The 20,093-nt window shown below is 38.9% G+C and overlaps 1 protein-coding gene across 5 annotated transcripts in view; it reads right to left on the bottom strand.

The window, feature by feature from the left end:
* The window catches only part of NBAS (NBAS subunit of NRZ tethering complex), a 36,816-nt gene that overhangs the window by 4,785 nt on the left and 11,938 nt on the right, over positions 1–20,093 (bottom strand). For 2 of the 5 annotated variants that reach the window (XR_010987867.1, XR_010987869.1), the window contains exons 2-8: positions 8,081–8,144; positions 6,788–6,979; positions 5,629–5,888; positions 4,193–4,318; positions 2,879–3,030; positions 1,923–2,044; positions 1,553–1,631 (exon numbers count right to left, since the gene is read on the bottom strand). Coding sequence is in view for 1 of the 5 variants with exons in the window: in XM_068143013.1 (XP_067999114.1) it covers positions 2,002–2,044; positions 2,879–3,030; positions 4,193–4,318; positions 5,629–5,888; positions 6,788–6,979; positions 8,081–8,144 (837 nt within the window). In the remaining 4 variants the exon portion in view is untranslated. The other 3 variants (XR_010987868.1, XR_010987871.1, XM_068143013.1) reach the window with 3 other exon arrangements.

Genomic DNA, 20,093 nt, shown 5'->3' with positions numbered 1-20,093 from the left:
ATGACAGATTCTTGAGCTATGGATCCAGCCCATTGGCAATCTGTTGAAAGTATACTGAATTCCTCTCCAGGTGAAAGCAAACTGAGGCCTGCATTCCTCTGCTATGGGAATAGAGAAAAATGCATTAGCAATGTGTATGGTAGCATACCATTTGGCCTCTTTGGATTCCAGCTCATACTGTAGCTCCATCATGTCTGGTACTGCTGCACTCATAGGTGGCGTCACTTCATTTAGGGCTCGGTAGTCTACTGTCAGACGCCAGTCTCCATTCTGCTTCCTCACAGGCCACACTGGACTGTTGAAAGGTGAATGAGTTTTGCTGACGACTTTCTGACTCTCCAACTGACGAATAAGATTCTGAATGGGCAATAAAGAGTCACGGTTGGTTCTGTATTGTCTGTGATGCACAGTCTGAGAAGCAACCAGCAATTTAATGTCCTGTATCTTATGTTGTCCCACAACTGCAGATTCATCAGAAAGCTCAGGTCTAGCAGACAGCTTTAGTTTTTGTCCATCAATTTCTACAGAAGCTACTCCAAAAGCCCATTTGTAACCTCTAGGGTCTTTGAAATGCCCTTCTCTCAGAAAGTCAATTCCCAGAATACAAGGTGCATCAGGTCCGGTCACAACTGTATGCTTCCTCCATTGTTTACCAGTTAAACTTATATTAACCTCTACCTTACTTAACTCTTGAGATCCACCAGTGACTCCCAGAATAGTTATAGACTCTGATCCCTGATAATTTGATGGTATTATGGTGCACTGAGCTCCTGTGTCAACCAAGGCCCTGTACTTCTGAAATTGTGAAGTGCCAGGCCACTGGATGTACACATCCCAATAGATTCTATTATCTCCATTATCCCTCTCCTCAACCCTCGACAGCCAGGTTTAAATGCTTCTTTTTCTTCAGATGACTATGTGTGAGATATATGTGGAAAGGCATGATACTGTTTTTTATTTCAGGTTAAAAAAAGAAACCAAACACAGGCATTTTTCATTGATATTCTGAGACAACTCTCTGCCTTACCTTAATTAGGGTTCTGAAAACATAAGCTACAAAGAGATGTTATCAAAGTCATTATATGACCTTTGCAACTGCAAAGTTAAAATTAAAAAAAAATGTAGTTTCACTTTCCAAAACCTTTCACTTTGGCAAGCTTGTGGAGGAAATATTCAGTACTTAATATAAATAGACATTGCTAATGAGACTGGCAGAGTAAAATACTAGTAATTCTGCACCAACTCAGCATCCCATACTGTTGCATAACTTAATTCCACACAGACACAGTATGTTCAAAGGAGGTTCCTACCCAGCTACATCTCTCAGCACTAGAAGGTGGCCATTTGCAATAGTAAAGCAGGAAAAACATGGTAGCTTAAACAGAAATCAGCATACTTTTCCAAATTAACAGACCATAGTGTCTCAAAAAGACTATAAACATTAACACTACAATAAATAATAACAAAAACAAAAAAGATATGATGATGTGACAAAAATGTTGCAGGAATATCTGTGCATTAAGAACTGTTTCCAGTAACTGAGTTTTCTCACCTCATAGGTTTCAAGGCAATCAATGTAACTTAACAGCTTCAATCTGCTATGGCAGAGCTCCTTTTGTTCCAGTGTCAGCCTGTGAAGAAAACATTTGCACATTTTCATTACTTTGTTAACTTGAATATACCAAGAAATTAAGTAAACAGAGAACTCTGACATGGTATAATGCCAATCAAAGTTTAAACTATGTTGCTATTAGTAATAACCCACATTAATTATTTTCTTGCAACCGTGTAGTTGTAACAAACCTGTAACTCTGAAAAGGAAAACATAACAAAACAAAAACAACAAAAAACCCTACCACCATACAACAACCCCCCCCCCAAAAAAACATGTCCTAATGTTTCATTTATTCTGAGAAGTTTACTAATGATAGAAGTTCTTGGTGTTTCTTGGCTTCTTTTTCTTTTCTGGTATCCCTTTCTTCATTTGGTGACAAAAAGTCTTCATAGGGAGAATTTCAATGTCCACCTCCCCGGTAAGATAAATCTGAAAGACAAAACCACCAATATAATCAATTCTGATTAAAAAAACAAAACAAAAATGCAAACAAAGATATGATGAACTAATCTTTGAATAAACACACTAACACAGATTTCCATTTATGTCTTAACTAAAGAATCCAAGCTTCTATAGAAAAAAGAGAATACTGAGCCTTGCTATTATATAAACCAGCAGGAATTCATCAGAAGACAAAAAGAAGCATCTTGTTTCCACCCCTTCCCTAAAAAAAACAAACAAAAAAACCTAAACCACCAACCATATAGCTATGATGGCAGCACTGGGACTGGCTGCAGTTCTACAGCATACAATGCTAACAATTTACTGTAGAATTTAAAAACAGCCTCTTCTACCACCAGGAACTGAATACTGAACAGAATTGTCTCTGCATGTATTTGCTCACTGACCACTTGCTTTGCTTTTTTTCCCCATTTGAACAACAGAAGATCATTACAACAATTAAGACATACAACAAAATACAATTACAGGGATAGTTGTAGCTTCGAGAAGAAGCAAGAGAAACAATCTAAGAGAAATAGTGACATCAGAAGTTTTCTGTGGTGAAGAAAATGAAAGGAATCCAGAGAACAGGGAATATGCAGTAAATAGAATTAACTGAGGTTTTACCTTTTATAAAGGTAAAATTAGAGTAGGCACCTTTTAGGTAGCTTTAGAATAACTTGATGCAAAACATTACCTTTCTTTAAGTCTTGCAAAAGCACCTTAATGTTTCTGTTAGTGATTGATTAGAATTATTAGAAAAGATTTCATACATCACTCTCTTAAAAGAAAACAAACAAACAGAAAAACTTCTTCCCAAACCTGCCACCATCTTCTCCTTTTCCTATGGCCACAAGAGCCTTCAGGTCTGTGCCTTTCAAGCCATATTGAAGTAGCTTCTTAGCAGCATCCACATTCTCTGGAACTCTTTCCAAGAACTCATGAAGAACCCATGAACGCTTCTTAATTTTGCTCTGTCCAAGAACAACAGCATAGACACAATATTACATCAATCCAAAGCAATGAAACCAGAGATTAATTATAAATTTCCAATGTGTTTCTTTCACTTAGGAAACTGCAGTTATCTAATAACTGACAATGTGAAACAAAAGAGGCAAGAAAGCAAAAAATCCCAACCTAAAACAGAATACAGAGTGTAGAAAAAGACACAGAAATGTCAAATGATTTAGAGGAACTTTTACAACAATGAAAACAGAAGTTGTTATTTGTATTCCCTAATTAGTGCTACTCCTCCTCACACTAAACAAAACATGACAGTTTGGAGCTACAATAAAAAGTTTTTATAAGCCATGTATAGACCATGATAGCACTGGAGTAATTTTCATTACCAATGTCTTCACATACCAGCAGGATTGCATGACAGAAAAAAAACACACATGGTCACAAAATTATTGGCCTTATCTGCTGATCTTCAGCTAAGATTCCATAACACACGAAGAATGGCTACTTGTAAAAATCTTGTTTGATATTCAATTAATACCTGACTTGGTAAAAAAAAACCAAAACACCAAAAACTTAGATGGTATTTCCTGTGATATTACAGGACTTTACCCTATAACACCCTTAGGTTGTGCAGCTTTGACAACATCTGTTTGCTGAGTTTGAAGTCTTTCTTCATGTCACAAATCTTCATGTTTGATTATACTGAAAAACTCCAGTTACAGGTAGCAAAGCTTACTGCAAATTTTATTATTCAAATTTTGTTACATAGCTACCAATACCAACATCATCTTCCCACTTAATGTTCTAAAATATTTTAAATTTATTTAAATGCTTTATATTCCAAATTATTATTATTCATTTGCTAGACAACAATCTATGGCTGTGTGGTGAGGAGAGATTACACCAGAGGAAGCAAGCTGTTATTCAGAGAAATTAAAAGATACTTGAAAGGAAACTATTCCATTAACTTCCAAAGTCTCCAAATCAGGCCCTCAGTTAATTTAACTAGATCACTTTCTTTCAGATGACATGAAATGGAATTTGCAGGACAGCTCTCCAAATTGCCACCAATTTCTGTTGCACAAATTAGAACACAACTGAGAATTCAATTTCTGTAAAGCTAATGTAGCCACACTGATAAGAAAGCCTAAGAGTCACAAAAAACAAACCCACCAAGTAGTCTTGAATTGAAGCAACATTAACAGCTGACTTCCTCCACTGTCTTTGATACACAAGATCAGAATCAAGGCCATATGCTTGAGCCAAAGACAAAGCTTCCCCATATTCTTCATTATCAATCTAAAAAAGCAAACACATAAAAAATCAAAGTCAGCTGATATCCATACTAAACTACCAATTACAAATTATGTGTGTTGAAACATGCAGAGAGATAATTACTATGGGTATGCTTAGGCAGATAGAAAAGAGAATGTCTCAAGTTATAGATAAGTGAGACTAAGATTTAATGGACACCTGTAAAAAATGAGATTTTTTCCTCAAGAAAAATGAACAAGTTATTTAGGTAACCAGTATGACATTAGCATTCTCTGGAAACACTGACAGTTACAGTGTGGACTAGTTTCCTATCAGAACAATTGAAATGTCGTAAACAAAGCACTGCCTAGATTGGACTTAAAAATGAAGAAGTATCTGTTTGGTAAGAACAAGTCACAGACCTAATTTGTATGTATGCCAGAAAAAAACATACAGGTAAGCTACATTCACATCAGAGTAGAAGTTAACCCTGGCCAACAGCAAGCTAAATTATTTCCATCCAAGTCTTCCAATATTTGTAAACACTCACATGAGCAGACTTCCAAGTCTGGCCAATCTAATGATGCACAGTGTCTCCCCAGTGACAAACATCATCTCATTTAAATTATTATATTGTTAGCTTTAAACAGTGATCCCTTTAATTAGGTGTGGCGGTTTTAGGCTATGCCTTTAAAATGTAGTTACAGATTTTGAGCAGAAAAATAGAGAAATATAAATAAATCACCATTGGGTGTAAAAAGGAAAACAAAAGATTATTCTAAACAAATTCATTGGATAAACATCTGGGATATGAGCAGCTGTATCACAACAATTCTCCACATTTTCCCATTCCTTTTCCTCTTCTCTGCTGATCTTGCCTGTTTTGCTTTGCTCAAGAGAGAGATAACGTGCTTCTGGCTGGCCTCAGGTAAGTCTAACCCACTTCTTTCTCTCAACTCCTTTCCCTTTCTGGGACAGGAGGGCTTGTGGGGGCAGTGAAATGACTTCCCGCGTCTTTTGACCAGGGGGGTTTTCGTGTTGTTTGCTAATTTCAAGTATCTGTATTATATTGTAAATACTGTGTATTTTGTACATGTTCATTGCATTCCATTATAGAGTGTAGTTTTTGCTTGTAAATACAGCTTCATTTGTGTCTGAGTTGGTCTGGCTAAAAGTTAATGCTGGGGGGAAAATTCAACCCACCACATTAGGTAAGACAGTACACTCTCAATTAAGAGACCCTTAAAAATCTATGCTTAAATCCATCTGTTAACATAGCAAGAATTTTAAAAAATGAAAAGTTTTTTTCTAAATAAAATTGATTAAGGGAGGTATGACCTCCTTTCTACACTTACTTTTCTCTGGTACAGCTCCTCTGGAGTTGTGGATCTAAAACTGATAAGGCGGAAAATCTTTGTAATAGTACGTGGACGTTTCTGTGGAGGAGCAAATCGTTCCATTTCTGTCACAAAGTACAGGCCTTGCTTTAGGTAGCTGAAGTATCTGTCCTTAGCAGAAGTTTCCCGATCTGAATCAGAGTCATCTTCTCCCTCATCTTCATCACCAGGCCTGCTCTCCAAGTGTAATCTTTTCGGAACAAGTTTTATCTCACACTGCATAGAAAATACAAGTATGAAGCATCCACCTAATACACCTCAACTAGTTTGAGAATTGAGTACATCTCCACTCACAGCACTTCAAATTTCAGACATCTTTCCTACCCTCATCCTTTAAGCACTTCATTTCTTGACTTAATATGATCCACAAACCTTGACTACCTCCTACATCTGAGGCCTCATTCCTTCCTTACTGAAGCAAAAGTGAAGGCTTCTTAATAGGAACCTGCTGTTACACTATATGTCTCCATAGCTCTGTCCTGTCTGCATTGATGAAAGACATCTCCATATGCTGTTATATAGTTAAGAGTTAAAAACACTGCAGTAAACTATTCAAACTAATGTTTTCTGTTTAATGCAAATGTCATCTCAGACAACATCCTTAAGGTCAATATGGGTAATTCTATTATGCTCTACTCCACCCTACATACCTACTAAAGATGATCAAAAACATCTATCTTACATGGCTTTGTCTTTATTTGAATTGTTTTTTCATTTCTTTTAAATGTAATCCCTCTCTAAAAGGCATCTGTTTCAAAATGGGAGAGGGATGCTTGAAGCATTCTCAAAATCCACTAACATACAAAGCAGTGAAATCTGTTGACACAAAATGCTTTTTGCACTAAGATTCCTCTCATTCAGATTCAGCCTTCTAGGAGTTTTGCTTCTATTCTCCACAATTTATTTGACAATGAAGTTTTTACTAAGACAGTTAAGTTGCAGCAAGTTCAGAATTTTCCTGCAACACCTACATAGAGAGAAGGAAACACTTAATACTAAGAGAAAAACAACTTTTTTTTCCCTAAACCACACACACAACACCCTTAGGATTACACGTAAAAAAACAAACTCTCTACTGTATTCTGAAAAGGTATCTGCTTGTGCATATTCCTCATCTCCAGACTGAGAAATCCTCTATCATGAGCTGAAGTAACCTGAGGAGAACTCTCAAACCATTCACATGTCTTTCCCAGCAAATTTGTTAACGCCTTGACTGATGACACAGTCAATGCACCAGAGCAGCGAGCCAGGATGACAGAATTATCTGCCCACCAATTTACATCTATCAATGAGTAGTAGGATTCCTTATCTAAAACAAATGAACAAATAAATAACAATGCAATATTATTACAAATACAGACTTAAACACCAGACAGATAAGGAATTACTTGAATTATTAGAAGTCTTCATCTGATGCCCTAATATAACAAGCTTTTATTATGTCTATATATACGTACACCCTTGAGTTTTGTATTTTAGAACAAACATATTTTACAAAATCAGTTTTGCATTTAATAAAGCTGTTGAGGAAGCAATTACTCTTTTATATTATTTGGAGAGAGAATTCACAATAAGCTGATTTACTTGCACAAAATATGACAAGTTTTAGATATTTGATATCTGCTTTAAATCTTTCCAGGCAGTTACAATTATGAACAAAGTTCTTGAAATAGCTTAAAAGATGAGGTTGTTAAGATCAAACAAACAAAACAAAGACTTACTACACATGAAAACTGTGCCATTTTTAAGACTGTCTCGATTATGGAAAATAGATGTTGGGACAAAATGTTCACCATTAAGTTAGCTCATTTTTTTAACTACAATGTCATTTCCCACCTCTCCAATACACAAACAAATTGAAACAAAACAAAACTTCTTTTACCAAACAGCGCTAAGACACAGATCAGTTCAATGCCAGGCACTGAAGAAGTGAACTTGACCCTTGTAGTCCCTCAGCTTTATACTGAATATGGCATACATGGAATTAAATACCTTATTGGTCAGGTTTAGGTCACCTGTCTTGTTTGCTCCTCACTGCAGATGTGACTTTTTTTTTATTCTTTTAATTTACTTACAAACAGTTCACTTACAGTACTCCATTGCAGAAGACAAGATTTGTTTCTACAAGAGCAAGTATAAGGCAGAGCTTTCTGCACACTAATCCTTGGTAGCAACATAAACATCCAGTGTTATCACTTCTAGAAGCAGACACTGTCTGCAAAAATATGCTGTTAACTTCAGAAAGTGCATTCACTTAAAAGAGAATTAGTTGAACAGTTCTAGCTCAAACCCACATATAATTTTGCAATGATTCTGAGATTTATTGAAGCCATTTCAGGTCTTTGTATGTTGGTGTAAATACTTTTAGCTACACAATGGTATAAAATAATGATCTAACTGTACCACATACCTTTTATTTTCTTTCTTTTTTCACTAGAGAGTTTCCAGTCTGGGTTGATCTCATCATAACCTGGCTAAAAAAGAGAAAACTTCATAAGCAAGTAAATATTTGTAACACAATCTATTTACTTTATTGCTGACACACTCATTTTTCAATGAAGAAGTTCCCCATAAATTCAAACTTTTCCTGAATGTAAAATATACAGCTTTTTTCCAGACAGTCATAGAAAAACAGATTTCTGGATTCCTAAAACACCATGTTAGAAAACAGAAATACTAGTAATCATAAAGATTTCTGAAATAAAGGCTCTACAGCCATCTGAAGCCTACGAAGTGTTTTCTTTCCATATCTATTGTCGTAGGGTTGGGGGAAAGGCCGGGCCTTCTCCCCCCCCTGTAAGTAAAGGGAAGAAAATCGAAAGGGAAAAGAAAAAAACCACACAGCCGGATTAGCGAAGGAGTGTGTGCTATATATTTACAAAGCAGTTTAGGGAACGCAGGGAAATATATACAGAATTTACAGTATTTACAATATATACAGAAATATACAACAGAGTGACACAGAAATGAGATTTCCCTCCTCTGATGAGGAGGGCTCCCCACCCCTGCTCCCCCTTCTCTCCCCCTTTCCCCAGAGAGGGTTAGAAAGAGAGAAAAAGAGAAACTGTTAATTTAAGCGGAATTTGTTAGTAGAGGCCTCACGCTTTTTATCAGCTTCAAGGTCAAGTCTGGCCGAAAGCCCAGAAAGCTGCAAGCTGCAAAGGGGAAGAAGGAAAGCGCAGGACTGACCAGAAAACTGCTGTACTCCCAGTTCAAAAGGTGCTTTCTCCCAATCTACCAATGAAATTAGTTTAGATCTGTCTTTCGTTTACAAACATTCAACCACAATGTCCCCTTTCTTAAAGGGACAGCCTCAAACGGTCACATCTATACACAGAACTGCAAGTCTATAAATCAAGAATCTCCAGAACAGTCCTCCTCTTTCCTCGGTGTAGTGGTCCTGAGCAGCAGCTTAGGATACTGCTTTAATTGGCAATTCTTAACTCATGTTCCTCTGCTTAGTTTTGCAAACAGCTCCTGTAGAAAGCATGCAACTTACTAGTAACAATTTGATGAACAAACTACCCTGGAGCATTATCTGGAAGAAGCTAGGGTAAATTTTGAAGGAGAAATAGTTTAACAGATTAGGCACCTGGCAGAATTTAGTTTTACCCATTCAGAGTTATCTATATAGGCCTCTATTTTTAAAATGCATTTCAGTCTACCTCTACCAGTGTCACCCACTTAGCACCAAAATACCTCATGAAAAATTCTCTGCAAAACAACCAAGTCCTTTTCTTAATTTTTCAGTTTTAAGGCTCTTGGCCAAAACATGAAAGATTACTGTAAAATTAAATATAGGACACTTCAAATATATGGAGTTGACTCAAAAGGTGAGTTGACTGTAACTAAAACCAGTTATCTGAACTACCTTTATCTCCTAGAAAAGCAAATCTCAAGAGAATGACAAAATATACAGTAAGTTTCTAAACATCTGCACCCTTCTTACTTGATCAGTTTGGTCCCATTCTCCTTGTTGTCTGAGAGATGGAATAGACCAGTGTTGCAGTTTGAGCTGGGTGCCCCCCTGCAATGTTTACTTCCTGTGTCCAGAAGTCCAGCCCAGAGGGGTGGACACAGGAAATTATGTAGTATTTCCTACCACAATTCTTTGCAGCACTATAAGATGCAGTGCAAAGTCTAGCACCTCCTCTTTTCTTCCTCCTCCGTCAGCCGGTAACTGGGGGAGATGTCTCCTGGCTTTGGGCCTGGCTAGGCCCAAGGCCATGGGGGGATGGGCAGTCTCAGATCTGGCCAGCTGAGACTAGCCTAGCAGTGGGAGGGGGAAGAAGGAGCCCTGGGGGTCTTGGGTGTACCCTCAGGTGGGGATGGGATCTCTCTGGGTCTGTTTTTGGATCTTTCTTTGTCACTGCGCTTTTGGCTTTCTGTAAATGTTCACTGCTTTCTATTTAAACTTTCCATCACTTTTGCAATCCCTTTGTCTGAGTGTTTGTTGTTGCCAGTGGTGGGGAAGGGGGCTGCCTCAACCCAGCACAACCAGATTGTCGGTTTTCCTGAGAAATGAATAGCGGCCAGAAGAGCTCCATCAGGAGAAAGATTCATCTTGAAAACTCCATCCTGTCAAATATTGCCAGAATAAGAACAGAGAAAGAAAAACACACACAACCACACACTGAGGAATATTTAAACAAACGAAAAAATTCCACAAAACTCTTTCTATTTGAGGAAAAAAAAGTATCACAATCTTCTATACTGAGAATTTAACATGCTTTACACTTAAAAAACCCACTATGCTGGAAGTTGGAATAGAGGTAAACTATCAATCATGGCATGGAAGAGTAAAAACAATCTGCATAAAGAACTAACACTACCATAACATGAATAAATCTTTGGAAACATGACTTTCTGCATCACATTTTTGTACAGTAAATGGAAAAGCTCAAATGGAAAAAGGAAGTTTACAGTATGTGGAGAAAAGGACTGGCCACTTTGGAGGAGTATAGGAGCTCTGCCAGTGTACACAGGGACACAATGGTGAAGGCCAAGGCTCACTTAGAAATAAACCTGGCAAAGGATGCAAAAGATTAAAAGGGCTTCAAGTACAACAGCAAGAAAAGGAAGACAGAAAAATGTGGGCCTATTCCTGAATGAGCTGGGTGCCCTAGTGAGAGAGAGAGAGATCACAGATAAGGTAGAGTTACTGAATATCTTCTTTGCTTCAGTCTTTACTGCTACAACCAGCTGTCTGGAATCCCAGTCCATGGAGGTAAGAGAGAAAGCCTAAAGGAAGACTCTCCCTTGGCTGATACAACACAAGTCCTGTGTTTTCAGAAAGATCATTCGGTTCTCACACAGTCTAATCTTCACTGTAAAACAGCAGAGTACTGATACCCTTAAATTATATTGTTCATAAACCCCCATTTTGTTAGTGCAGTTCACTTTTTAAAAATTCTTAATGATGATTCATCCTACAGTAATGTTAGACTGTCCAAGCTTGCAGTGAATATTTTTTAAGCTAGTGTCTCCCCTCTTTGAAAATACCCCAATGTAAATGATGTAGAGAAAAGTTACTAACAGCCCATACAGTTAAGTTTTAATAGTGTTTCCATAGCACATTGTGGGAGGTATCATGGAAGGATAATAATATTCTTTCAGGGTATGTTTGCTTGCTTGGGGTTGGAGTTGGGCTTTTTTTAAAGGTGTTTTTATTTTGTGTTTTAGCCTGGTTTAAGTTCCATCTATGCCACAGAAACAATGCTGACCAAATAATTTGCTCACTTTTGTAAACTGGTTTCCAACTATTGAGAACACTACTTAAGTCTAAGCTCAAAATGCATTTTTAAATGAAAAGAAGAGCATTATTAGGGTGTTCTTTTAAGCCAATTAAGAATTAGTAAAAAAATGTCCTAAGTATTCTCCAGTTATTTTCTTAAGCAGCTGTAGTACTGCAATCTCTACTGTAGTTTGCCAAGAAATTATACATGCCTACTAATGGAAACTCTCTCTCTCTCCAATCAATTTCCATGTGCAGAGAAGAAAGAACAAGGCTGTTAAAGGACTTACAGATGTATAGCCAAAATATATAACCCATTAAAATAAACAATCAGTGGTATACTTCATAAATCTTAAAAAAGGTTAAACATTTACTTGTAGTCAGCAATTCTCTTGCTGTTAAATTTAGATGCTGGACAACCATTAACATTCAAATTTACCTCCTAAGTATTGTTATCTATAGAGATTACTTGGTCCTTTGGCAAAGCAGGCAATGCTGCCTCAGCAAACAGCAAGTCAGCTTAAGGGAACTTCAGAAGAAAATATTGAAAACCTCAGCAGGTTGGCACTTCACATTTTAAGTGTCATTTAAGTTAACAACACTAAGAATTAAATCCCAGTCTAGCTAATACTAATGTACAAGCCTATCATACCTTAACACTGTTGCCAATTTCTGACTAAGAATACAAGCTATACCTCAGATATTTAAAATGTAATCTCTGAAATCTGACTAAAGCATTCATGAGTGAATAACATCTCTTTTTCTTTATTAATTTAGTACTGCCAAGTGCAATGAAGATGAAGTTTAGTACAGCTCACTCAGTACTAGCCTTCCAGTAAAAAAAAAAAAAAAATTTTACTTCAGCCCTCTCTTTTACATTTTCAGTGAAGGAAATAGAATTTCTCCCCATTCCACCCTTGAGAGATATTCAGAAAGATTCATTTTCTCTTTCCAAACAAGCATGCAATTTCTTCTTCTAACCAGTCACCTAAACATCCCTAAGATCTATTAAGGTTATTTCCAAAGTCCATATAACTTCAGCCCAGCCATTTTTCCTCTCAGAAGGACACAGTGAGAGTGATAAAAAGATTCTTTACTGTTTTTCCCTTGTAAAGTAAAAGAACGGAATACAAATTTTCTTACAAGGAGAGAAAAAGGGATAAAAAAAAGAGTGAAACGAAGGCTACACATAACTAGTAGAGAAGAGACAGGAAAAGGTGGTGCAGAACTGCCTAGGTAGCTCCTAAGACTTGTAGGAGGAAGCCACAAGCACTATGTACAAAGTCTTCAAAATACAGGAAGCACACATCCACATCTCAGCATGACACTCAAAATTCAGCACTCATTCAGCGGAGAGAATACAAAACTCATACTCAAGACTCTTAAGAACAAGTCGATTTTCATCAGCAGTATCATAAGGTTTGCATGAGTCCTCGTAGCGTAAGTTTCATCCATAATATACCTCTGAAGCTACTTAGAAAAATGTTTCCATAGTATCTCATAACATACTGTAAAAAATCAAGTCTTTGTGAGCACCTTATTTGAATCCAAGCATTCTTTTCTACCCCACATTGTACAAAAATGTTCGGTGTAGACAACGGAGATTGGAATCAATACGGCTGACCAATGTGATCGAGTATTGTTCCTTTATTGTTCCAGTGTTGCAGGCTGATGGTGCAGGCCTATGGAGCAGGCCTGTAGTGCAAGTATAGCACAGTAAAGTAAGGAAGAACAGGAGACAGGAAAGGCAGAAGTGCGTAGCAAGGCAACTGCTACAACTTACATAAACTCGGAGTGCCCTGTTGGCATAGCTCCATTGGTTCCCTATGAGTGACCACACATTGCACTATTACAGATTATTGGTCCAACTACTAATAACACAACGAGGTTGTTGATGCAGGTGCATGTCCTGTTGTCCCAAGATAACTTTCCATGTTTATAGCTACCAGTGTCTCGTTTTAGTTACATGCTGCAGGCACAGCACTGTTTTGCTCCACTGCTAGCTGACTCTGCATTTATGCTGAGCATGGCCTACCACCATGTCAGGCTCTAGGCCTGCACTGCCAGATTGCTCACACTACTCGTCGCTGGCATTGCCACAAATCCCCCTTTTTGTTTTTGTGAGCAATCTGGTCATGGGAGTTGTTCTCATCCCATACAAGATGCTACTGCGAACACAGAAGCAAGCAAGGTAAGGCTAAGCTGTGTAGCAAAAGCAAGAGTTCTGTAGTGCAGCATATCTAACAGACTGATGTAACCCATACAAGGCACAAAGCTTAAGTTGAACAAGTTACAATGCTCTAACAGAGTTGGCATAATACATGGTTGTGGTGGGTTTTGGAAGGATAAGGCTGAGAAGCCTCCTCCCTTCCCCCTTGTAAAGTAAAAGGGAAAAAAAGTTGAAGGGAAAGGAAAAAAAAACCTCACAAGCTGAATTAGCAAAGCAGTGGAGCTATATTTACAAAGCAACGTAGGGAATGCAGGGGATTATTTACAAATTTACAATATCTACAATATATACAAAGATATACAACAGAGTAACACAGAAATGAGAGTGACCCCCTGGACAGAGGGGGTTCCCCACCTCCGCTCTCCCCTCTCTCCCCCCCTTTCCCCAGAGTGGGATGGAAAGAGAAAGAAAAGAGAGGAAAAAAAGGTTAGAAGCAGTTTGTGTTAATTGGAAAGGAGTTAATACCGGCTGTTATCTGGTCTTCAAGGCCGAGGCCTTGGCAGAAAGCCCAGCACAGGCAGAGCTGCTGCACGAAGAAAAGGCGGAAGCAAGACTGAAGATAAGGTGCTGGAGAAACCCAGTATAGTCCCAGCTCAGAAGGTGCTTCCTCCCACTTTACCAATGAAATAGTTTAGACTATTCCTTCCGTTTACCAACTTCCGTCCACCATATTCCCTTTCTTAAGGGGGCAACGTCAACCGGCCACAATGGTCAAAGATAACAAACATTGTAAAGAAGAACTTAGATCTTAACAGTTCCAATCTTTACGTTTCACTCCTCTTATTGACAGAGAAGACTTGATTATGCCTGAATGCATTGCACAAAGAGATTGAGGCACAAATGCAATCCTTAGCACTGTCTTTTGCAATCTGCTTTAGGATTATGTTGCATCTTTATTTTCCCTAGGATGGTCAAAAATCATGAATTGTTTAATGGTAGCAAGATTTCTTTAATCTGTAAAGGTAGACCTGGCCAGGCTCTAGCTTCAGACAGAAAACTTGCAGGCAAGCAGCAAGAGCAAAAAGAGCTTCATTGCTTTGCCCAATATAAAATTACACATAATAATGTGTTTTTGCTCATCCTAGTAATTCTGATCTCTTAATGTTCACACAACAGTTAAGCAGTCACGACAGTCAGTTATAAGTTAGATGCTTTCTGTTGACATCTTGGTTTATCGTGACAGTCGTTGAGGTCAGTGCTAAGCAGGTTTGCTGATTGTCATTTTCATGACAGCTGTGCCGTGTTCGTGCGGTCTTGTGGTGAGAGGGTTACAGCACATTGCAAAGTTGATGTTTCTAGGGTTACAACACTTTCTAGGGTTAATGTCTCTAGGGTTACAGCATTTCTAGGGTTGATGTTTCTAGGGTTACAGCATTTCTAGGGTTGCCATGAGCTAATTTTTTGCTATGGGGTATTCTCTCTTTTCCCCCTTTTTTGTTGTGGTTTTTTTTTGTTAATAATCACTACTAAGAAAAATGTAAAGATGAAACTGCATCCTCTAGGATGTCTACATTCAGAGGCACACTTAGTTAACAAGACAGAATATAAAGTTATCAAGCAACCACAATATTCAGTCCTAATTCACATGATGCTGTGGTACATTCCTCTGAGTGATGCTGTTTGATCCCAGGTGATCATAGCAGTTATTGTGATCGATGTTCAACTGCATTGGAAATGCGGTGTCCTCATGTTCTTGATTCTTCCACCATTGTTTATTGCGATGATTGCAGTTAGCAGAAAAGAAGGCTCGAGGTGACCTGATCGTGGCCATCCAGTATCTCTTTTATTATTTATTTTTTGTTTCATTTTGTTATTTTATTTCATTTTTAGTTATTGCTTTCTATTGTGAATTTATTATTTTGATGTGCTTAATATTTTGACTTTTAATCTAGTTCTTTGTTTAATCTTTAATTAATTTCAATTTTTGTTTTTAAATTTATTTCTATACTGTTTTAATGTTGTTTTTTCTTCATTGCATTTTATTATATTTTTTTATCTGCACTTTTTATTTTTTGTTAACTTTTTTGTTTGTTAATTTTAATCTAATTTTGATATAATTTTATTCAATTAATTTTTGTTATTTTGTATTTTAATTTTTCTTTCTTTTTTAAATTTTTCTTATTATTATTTTTAACTTACTTTTTGTCATTTTTAATTTATTACTTTTTTACCTTCTTTATTATAATTTTTATTTTGTTATTGTAATTTTTTAATCTGTATTTTATTTTGTTATTCTAATAAATTTTTTCTTTTAATTTCTTTTATTTTTGTAATTTCTTTTTTTCTTTTTATCTTAGTTTCATAGTTTCATAGTTTCATAGTTTCATTCAGGGTTGGAAGGGACCACAAGGATCATCTAGTTCCAACCCCCCTGCCATGGGCAGGGACACCCCACACTAGATCAGGCTGGACAGAGCCTCATCCAGCCTGCTCTTAAACACCCCCAGGGACGGGGCCTCGACCACCTCCCTGGACAACCCATTCCAGGGTTTCACCACTCTCATGGTGAAGAACCTCCTCCTCACATCCAGCCTGAATCTCCCCACCTCCAGCTTCATTCCATTCCCCCTAGTCCTATCACTACCTGATATCCTGAGAAGTCCTTCCCCAGCCTTCCTGTAGGCCCCCTTCAGATACTGGAAGGCGACAATTAGGTCACCTCGGAGCCTTCTCTTCTGCAGACTGAACAGCCCCAACTCCTTCAGTCTGTCCTCATAGGAGAGGTGCTCCAGCCCTCTGATCATCCTCGTGGCCCTTCTCTGGACACGTTCCAGCACCTCCACATCCCTCTTGTAATAGGGGCTCCAGAACTGGACACAGTACTCCAGGTGGGGTCTCACCAGGGCTGAGTAGAGGGGGAGGATCACCTCCCTTGACCTGCTAGCCACACTTCTCCTGATGCAGCCCAGGATCTGATTGGCTTTGCGGGCTGCAAGTGCACACTGAGAGCTCATGTTGAGCTTTTTGTCCACCAGCACCCCCAAGTCTCTCTCCTCAGGGCTATCCTCCAGCCAGTCACTGCCCAGCCTGTATTTGTGCCTGGGATTGCCTCGACCCAGATGCAGGACCCTGCACTTGCTCTTATTGAACTTCATGAGGTTGGCCTGTGCCCACCTCTCCAGCCTGTCAAGGTCCCTCTGGATGGCCTCCCTTCCCTCCAGCGTGTCTGCTGCACCACACAGCTTGGTGTCATCAGCAAACTTACTGAGGGTGCACTCAATGCCACTGTCCATGTCCCCCACAAAGATGTTGAATAAGATAGGTCCCAGGACTGATCCCTGAGGGACTCCACTTGTCACTGGCCTCCACTGGGACATGGAGCCATTGACAGCCACTCTTTGGCTGCGGCCATCAAGCCAGTTCCTTATCCATCTAGTGGTCCACCAATCAAACCCATGTGTCACCAGTTTGGACACCAGGATGTGGTGTGGGACAGTGTCAAAGGCTTTGCTCAGGTCCAGGTAAACGACATCAGTTGCTCGCCCCTCATCTATTAATTTTGTCACCTGCTCATAGAAGGCCACCAGGTTGGTCAGGCAGGATTTGCCCTTGGCAAAGCCATGCTGACTGTTCCCAATCACCTCTTCACTATTCTTTTGAGCGAGTAGTGACTCCAGGAGGATCTGTTCCATGATCTTTCCAGGCACAGAGGTGAGACTGACTGGCCTGTAGTTCCCTGGTTCCTCCTTCTTGCCCTTTTTGAAGATGGGGGCAATGTTTCCCCTTTTCCAGTCTGTGGGGACTTCACCAGACTGCCAGGACTTTTGAAATATAATAGAGAGGGGTTTAGCAACCTCATCTGCCAGTTCTCTCAGTACCCGTGGGTGTAACCCGTCGGGTCCCATGGACTTGAACACTTTCAGGTTCTTCAGATGATCACGAACCTGATCTGCACTTACAATGGGCAGTTCTTCCTCCCCGTCCCTGGCTTTGACTTCCATAACATCAGGAGTGTGGCTAGAGGCCCTTGCAGTGAAGACTGAGGTAAAGAAGTTATTAAGTACCTCAGCCTTTTCCTCATCACAGGTGACCATGTCACCATTTTCCTTTCTGAGGGGGCCCACACCTTCCCTAGTCTTCTTCTTCCCATTAATATACCTGTAAAAGTTCTTAGTATTCCCTTTAATCTCCCTGGCTAGATTCAGCTCAAACTCTGCTTTGGCTTTCCTGACCAGGACTCTTGCTGCTCGGGCAGCTTCCTTGTATTCCCCCTGTTCTACCTGTCCTTCCCTCCACTTCCTGTAGAGTTTCCTTTTAAGTAATAGTGTGTCCAGTAGCTCCTTGCCCATCCAGGCAGGCCTCCTAGCATTCTTACCTGCTTTTCTCTTTGTTGGTACACAGAGCTCCTGGACACAGAGGAGGTGGTCCTTGAATACTGACCAGCTGTCCTGGGTCCCTCTTCCCTCCAGGGCTTTGTCCCAGGACACTTTGGCTAGCAGATCCCTGAAGCGATCAAAATCTGCACGCCTAAAGTCTAGGGTCATGAGCTTGGAATACTTCCTCCTGATTGCCCTGAGGATGTTAAATTCAACTGCTTCATGGTCACTGCAGCCAAGGCCGTCTATGAGCCTCACATTGCTTACCAGCCCTTCCCTGTTGGTGAGAACAAGGTCCAGCATAGCACCATTTCTTGTTGGTTCCTCCACCATTTGGAGGAGGAAGTTGTCTTCTATGCAGTCCAGGAACATCCTGGATTGCTGGTGCCTTGCTGTGTTGTCCCTCCAGCAGATGTCCGGGTGGTTGAAATCACCCATGAGGACCAGGGCTTGTGACCTGGAAGCTGCTTCTATTTGCCTATGGAGGGCCTCATCTGCTTGGATCTGCTGGTCAGGTGGCCTGTAGGAGACCCCCACAGTAATATCTTCTTCCCCTGTCCTGCCTTTAATTTTGACCCATACACTCTCAACTAGCTCATCATCCCTCCCCAGTTGGAGCTCCAATGATTCCAACTGGCTATTGACATAGAGGGCAACACCTCCTCCTCTCCTTCCCTGCCTATCCTTCCTAAAGAGTTTATATCCATCTATGCCTACATCCCAGTCATGGGATTCATCCCACCAAGTTTCAGTAACAGCCACTATGTCGTGGCATCCCAGCAGCACAGTGGCACTTAACTCATCCTGTTTATTGCCCAAGCTGCGCGCATTCGCATAGAAGCACTTCAGCTGGGCTGGCCGAATCTAGCGTTTAATATTTTATTTTTTATCTTATATTCTTTATTGTAATTATTTTTTATTTTGCATGTTTGTTTTATTTAATCTATTTCCCATTTTAATTTTAATTTTTACTTTTTTATTTTTTTTAACCTTCTTTTCTATCAATTCTTTTTTTATTATCATTTTTCATTTTAATCTTCTCAACTTTTTCTTTGTATAATTTTTTGTTTGTTTTAATCTAGTAGTCTTGATAATCTTCATTTTCATTTTTTGCTAACAATTCTTATGTTTTTTGTTAATAGCTATTCTGTGTTAGTAATCTTTATGATTTTTCAGTGTGTCATATTTGTTTTTTAATATTTTATTTTTATTGTTGCTCTTCTTTTTTATTACTATTCTGTTATTTAGTACTCTATGTTTTGTATCCAGAGTTTTTGTGCTTTTGTTGCATATTTCTACATTTACATTTTTTTTTCTTTGCACATGTTACCTTTTTGTTTACCTTTTTTTTTTTTTTTGCATTTTTGTATTTTTTCTAGTCTATGTCTAAGAAGGAAATATAAAGACATTACCTTAGCTAAGGAATACTTTTTTAAATGAATACCTATTTACTACACGTTTTAACTATATTACATGGAGCTCCTTTGAAATGCCATGGCACACAACTAAGAAGGTTCGAATCAAAAGAAATCTTACAATGTGAACTCATTACTAAGTACTTACACCTTACTACAATTACTATGTACTAGGTATCTATAAATACCAAATGCTTAGCATTCATTATGCTTACCAGGAAAACTTAGCAAAACTCTAAATAACAAATCTCTTAAGGACATTGCAATCAGAAATGAAGAAATTATCACTGTAACTTTAAATCAGAGCAGAGCTTTGGATAGCAAGAGACTTACCAGAAAATCCTCCCTTTTCTGGGGGTGGGGGTAGGGGTGGGTGGCTAGCAAGGTGTGACCCAGTTGCTATTGTTTCTGTATTAGGGTCTTAACGACTTGCAGCCTATCGTGTCTGAACGACCATTGTTCCACCCATATTGGATTATGTGTTTTCCATTTTAATTTGAGGGTTGGTTGCTGACTAGGAGCCACTACAAAGAAGGAACGGTAACAAGTTTTGCTCCTAGTTGACTTAAGGCATATCAGCCCAATAGAGCAACTGGAAGGGTTAACATGTACGGTCTTACAGTGATTGATTTGCTGTAGTTAAAAGCTAATTGCACTGGCTCTTTGCTAACCCAGGTTGTTGGGATACCTTTTAAACACATGACTTCAACATTTGCCATGAGCAATGG

The sequence above is a fragment of the Melanerpes formicivorus genome, unplaced genomic scaffold, assembly GCF_026170545.1.
Source record: "Melanerpes formicivorus ecotype bairdi unplaced genomic scaffold, bMelFor1.0.p_v2 SCAF_9, whole genome shotgun sequence".
Classification (NCBI taxonomy): Eukaryota; Metazoa; Chordata; class Aves; order Piciformes; family Picidae; genus Melanerpes; species Melanerpes formicivorus.
The sequence above is the reverse complement of the archived record's forward strand: the minus strand, read 5'-3'. Positions and strand labels throughout refer to the sequence as shown.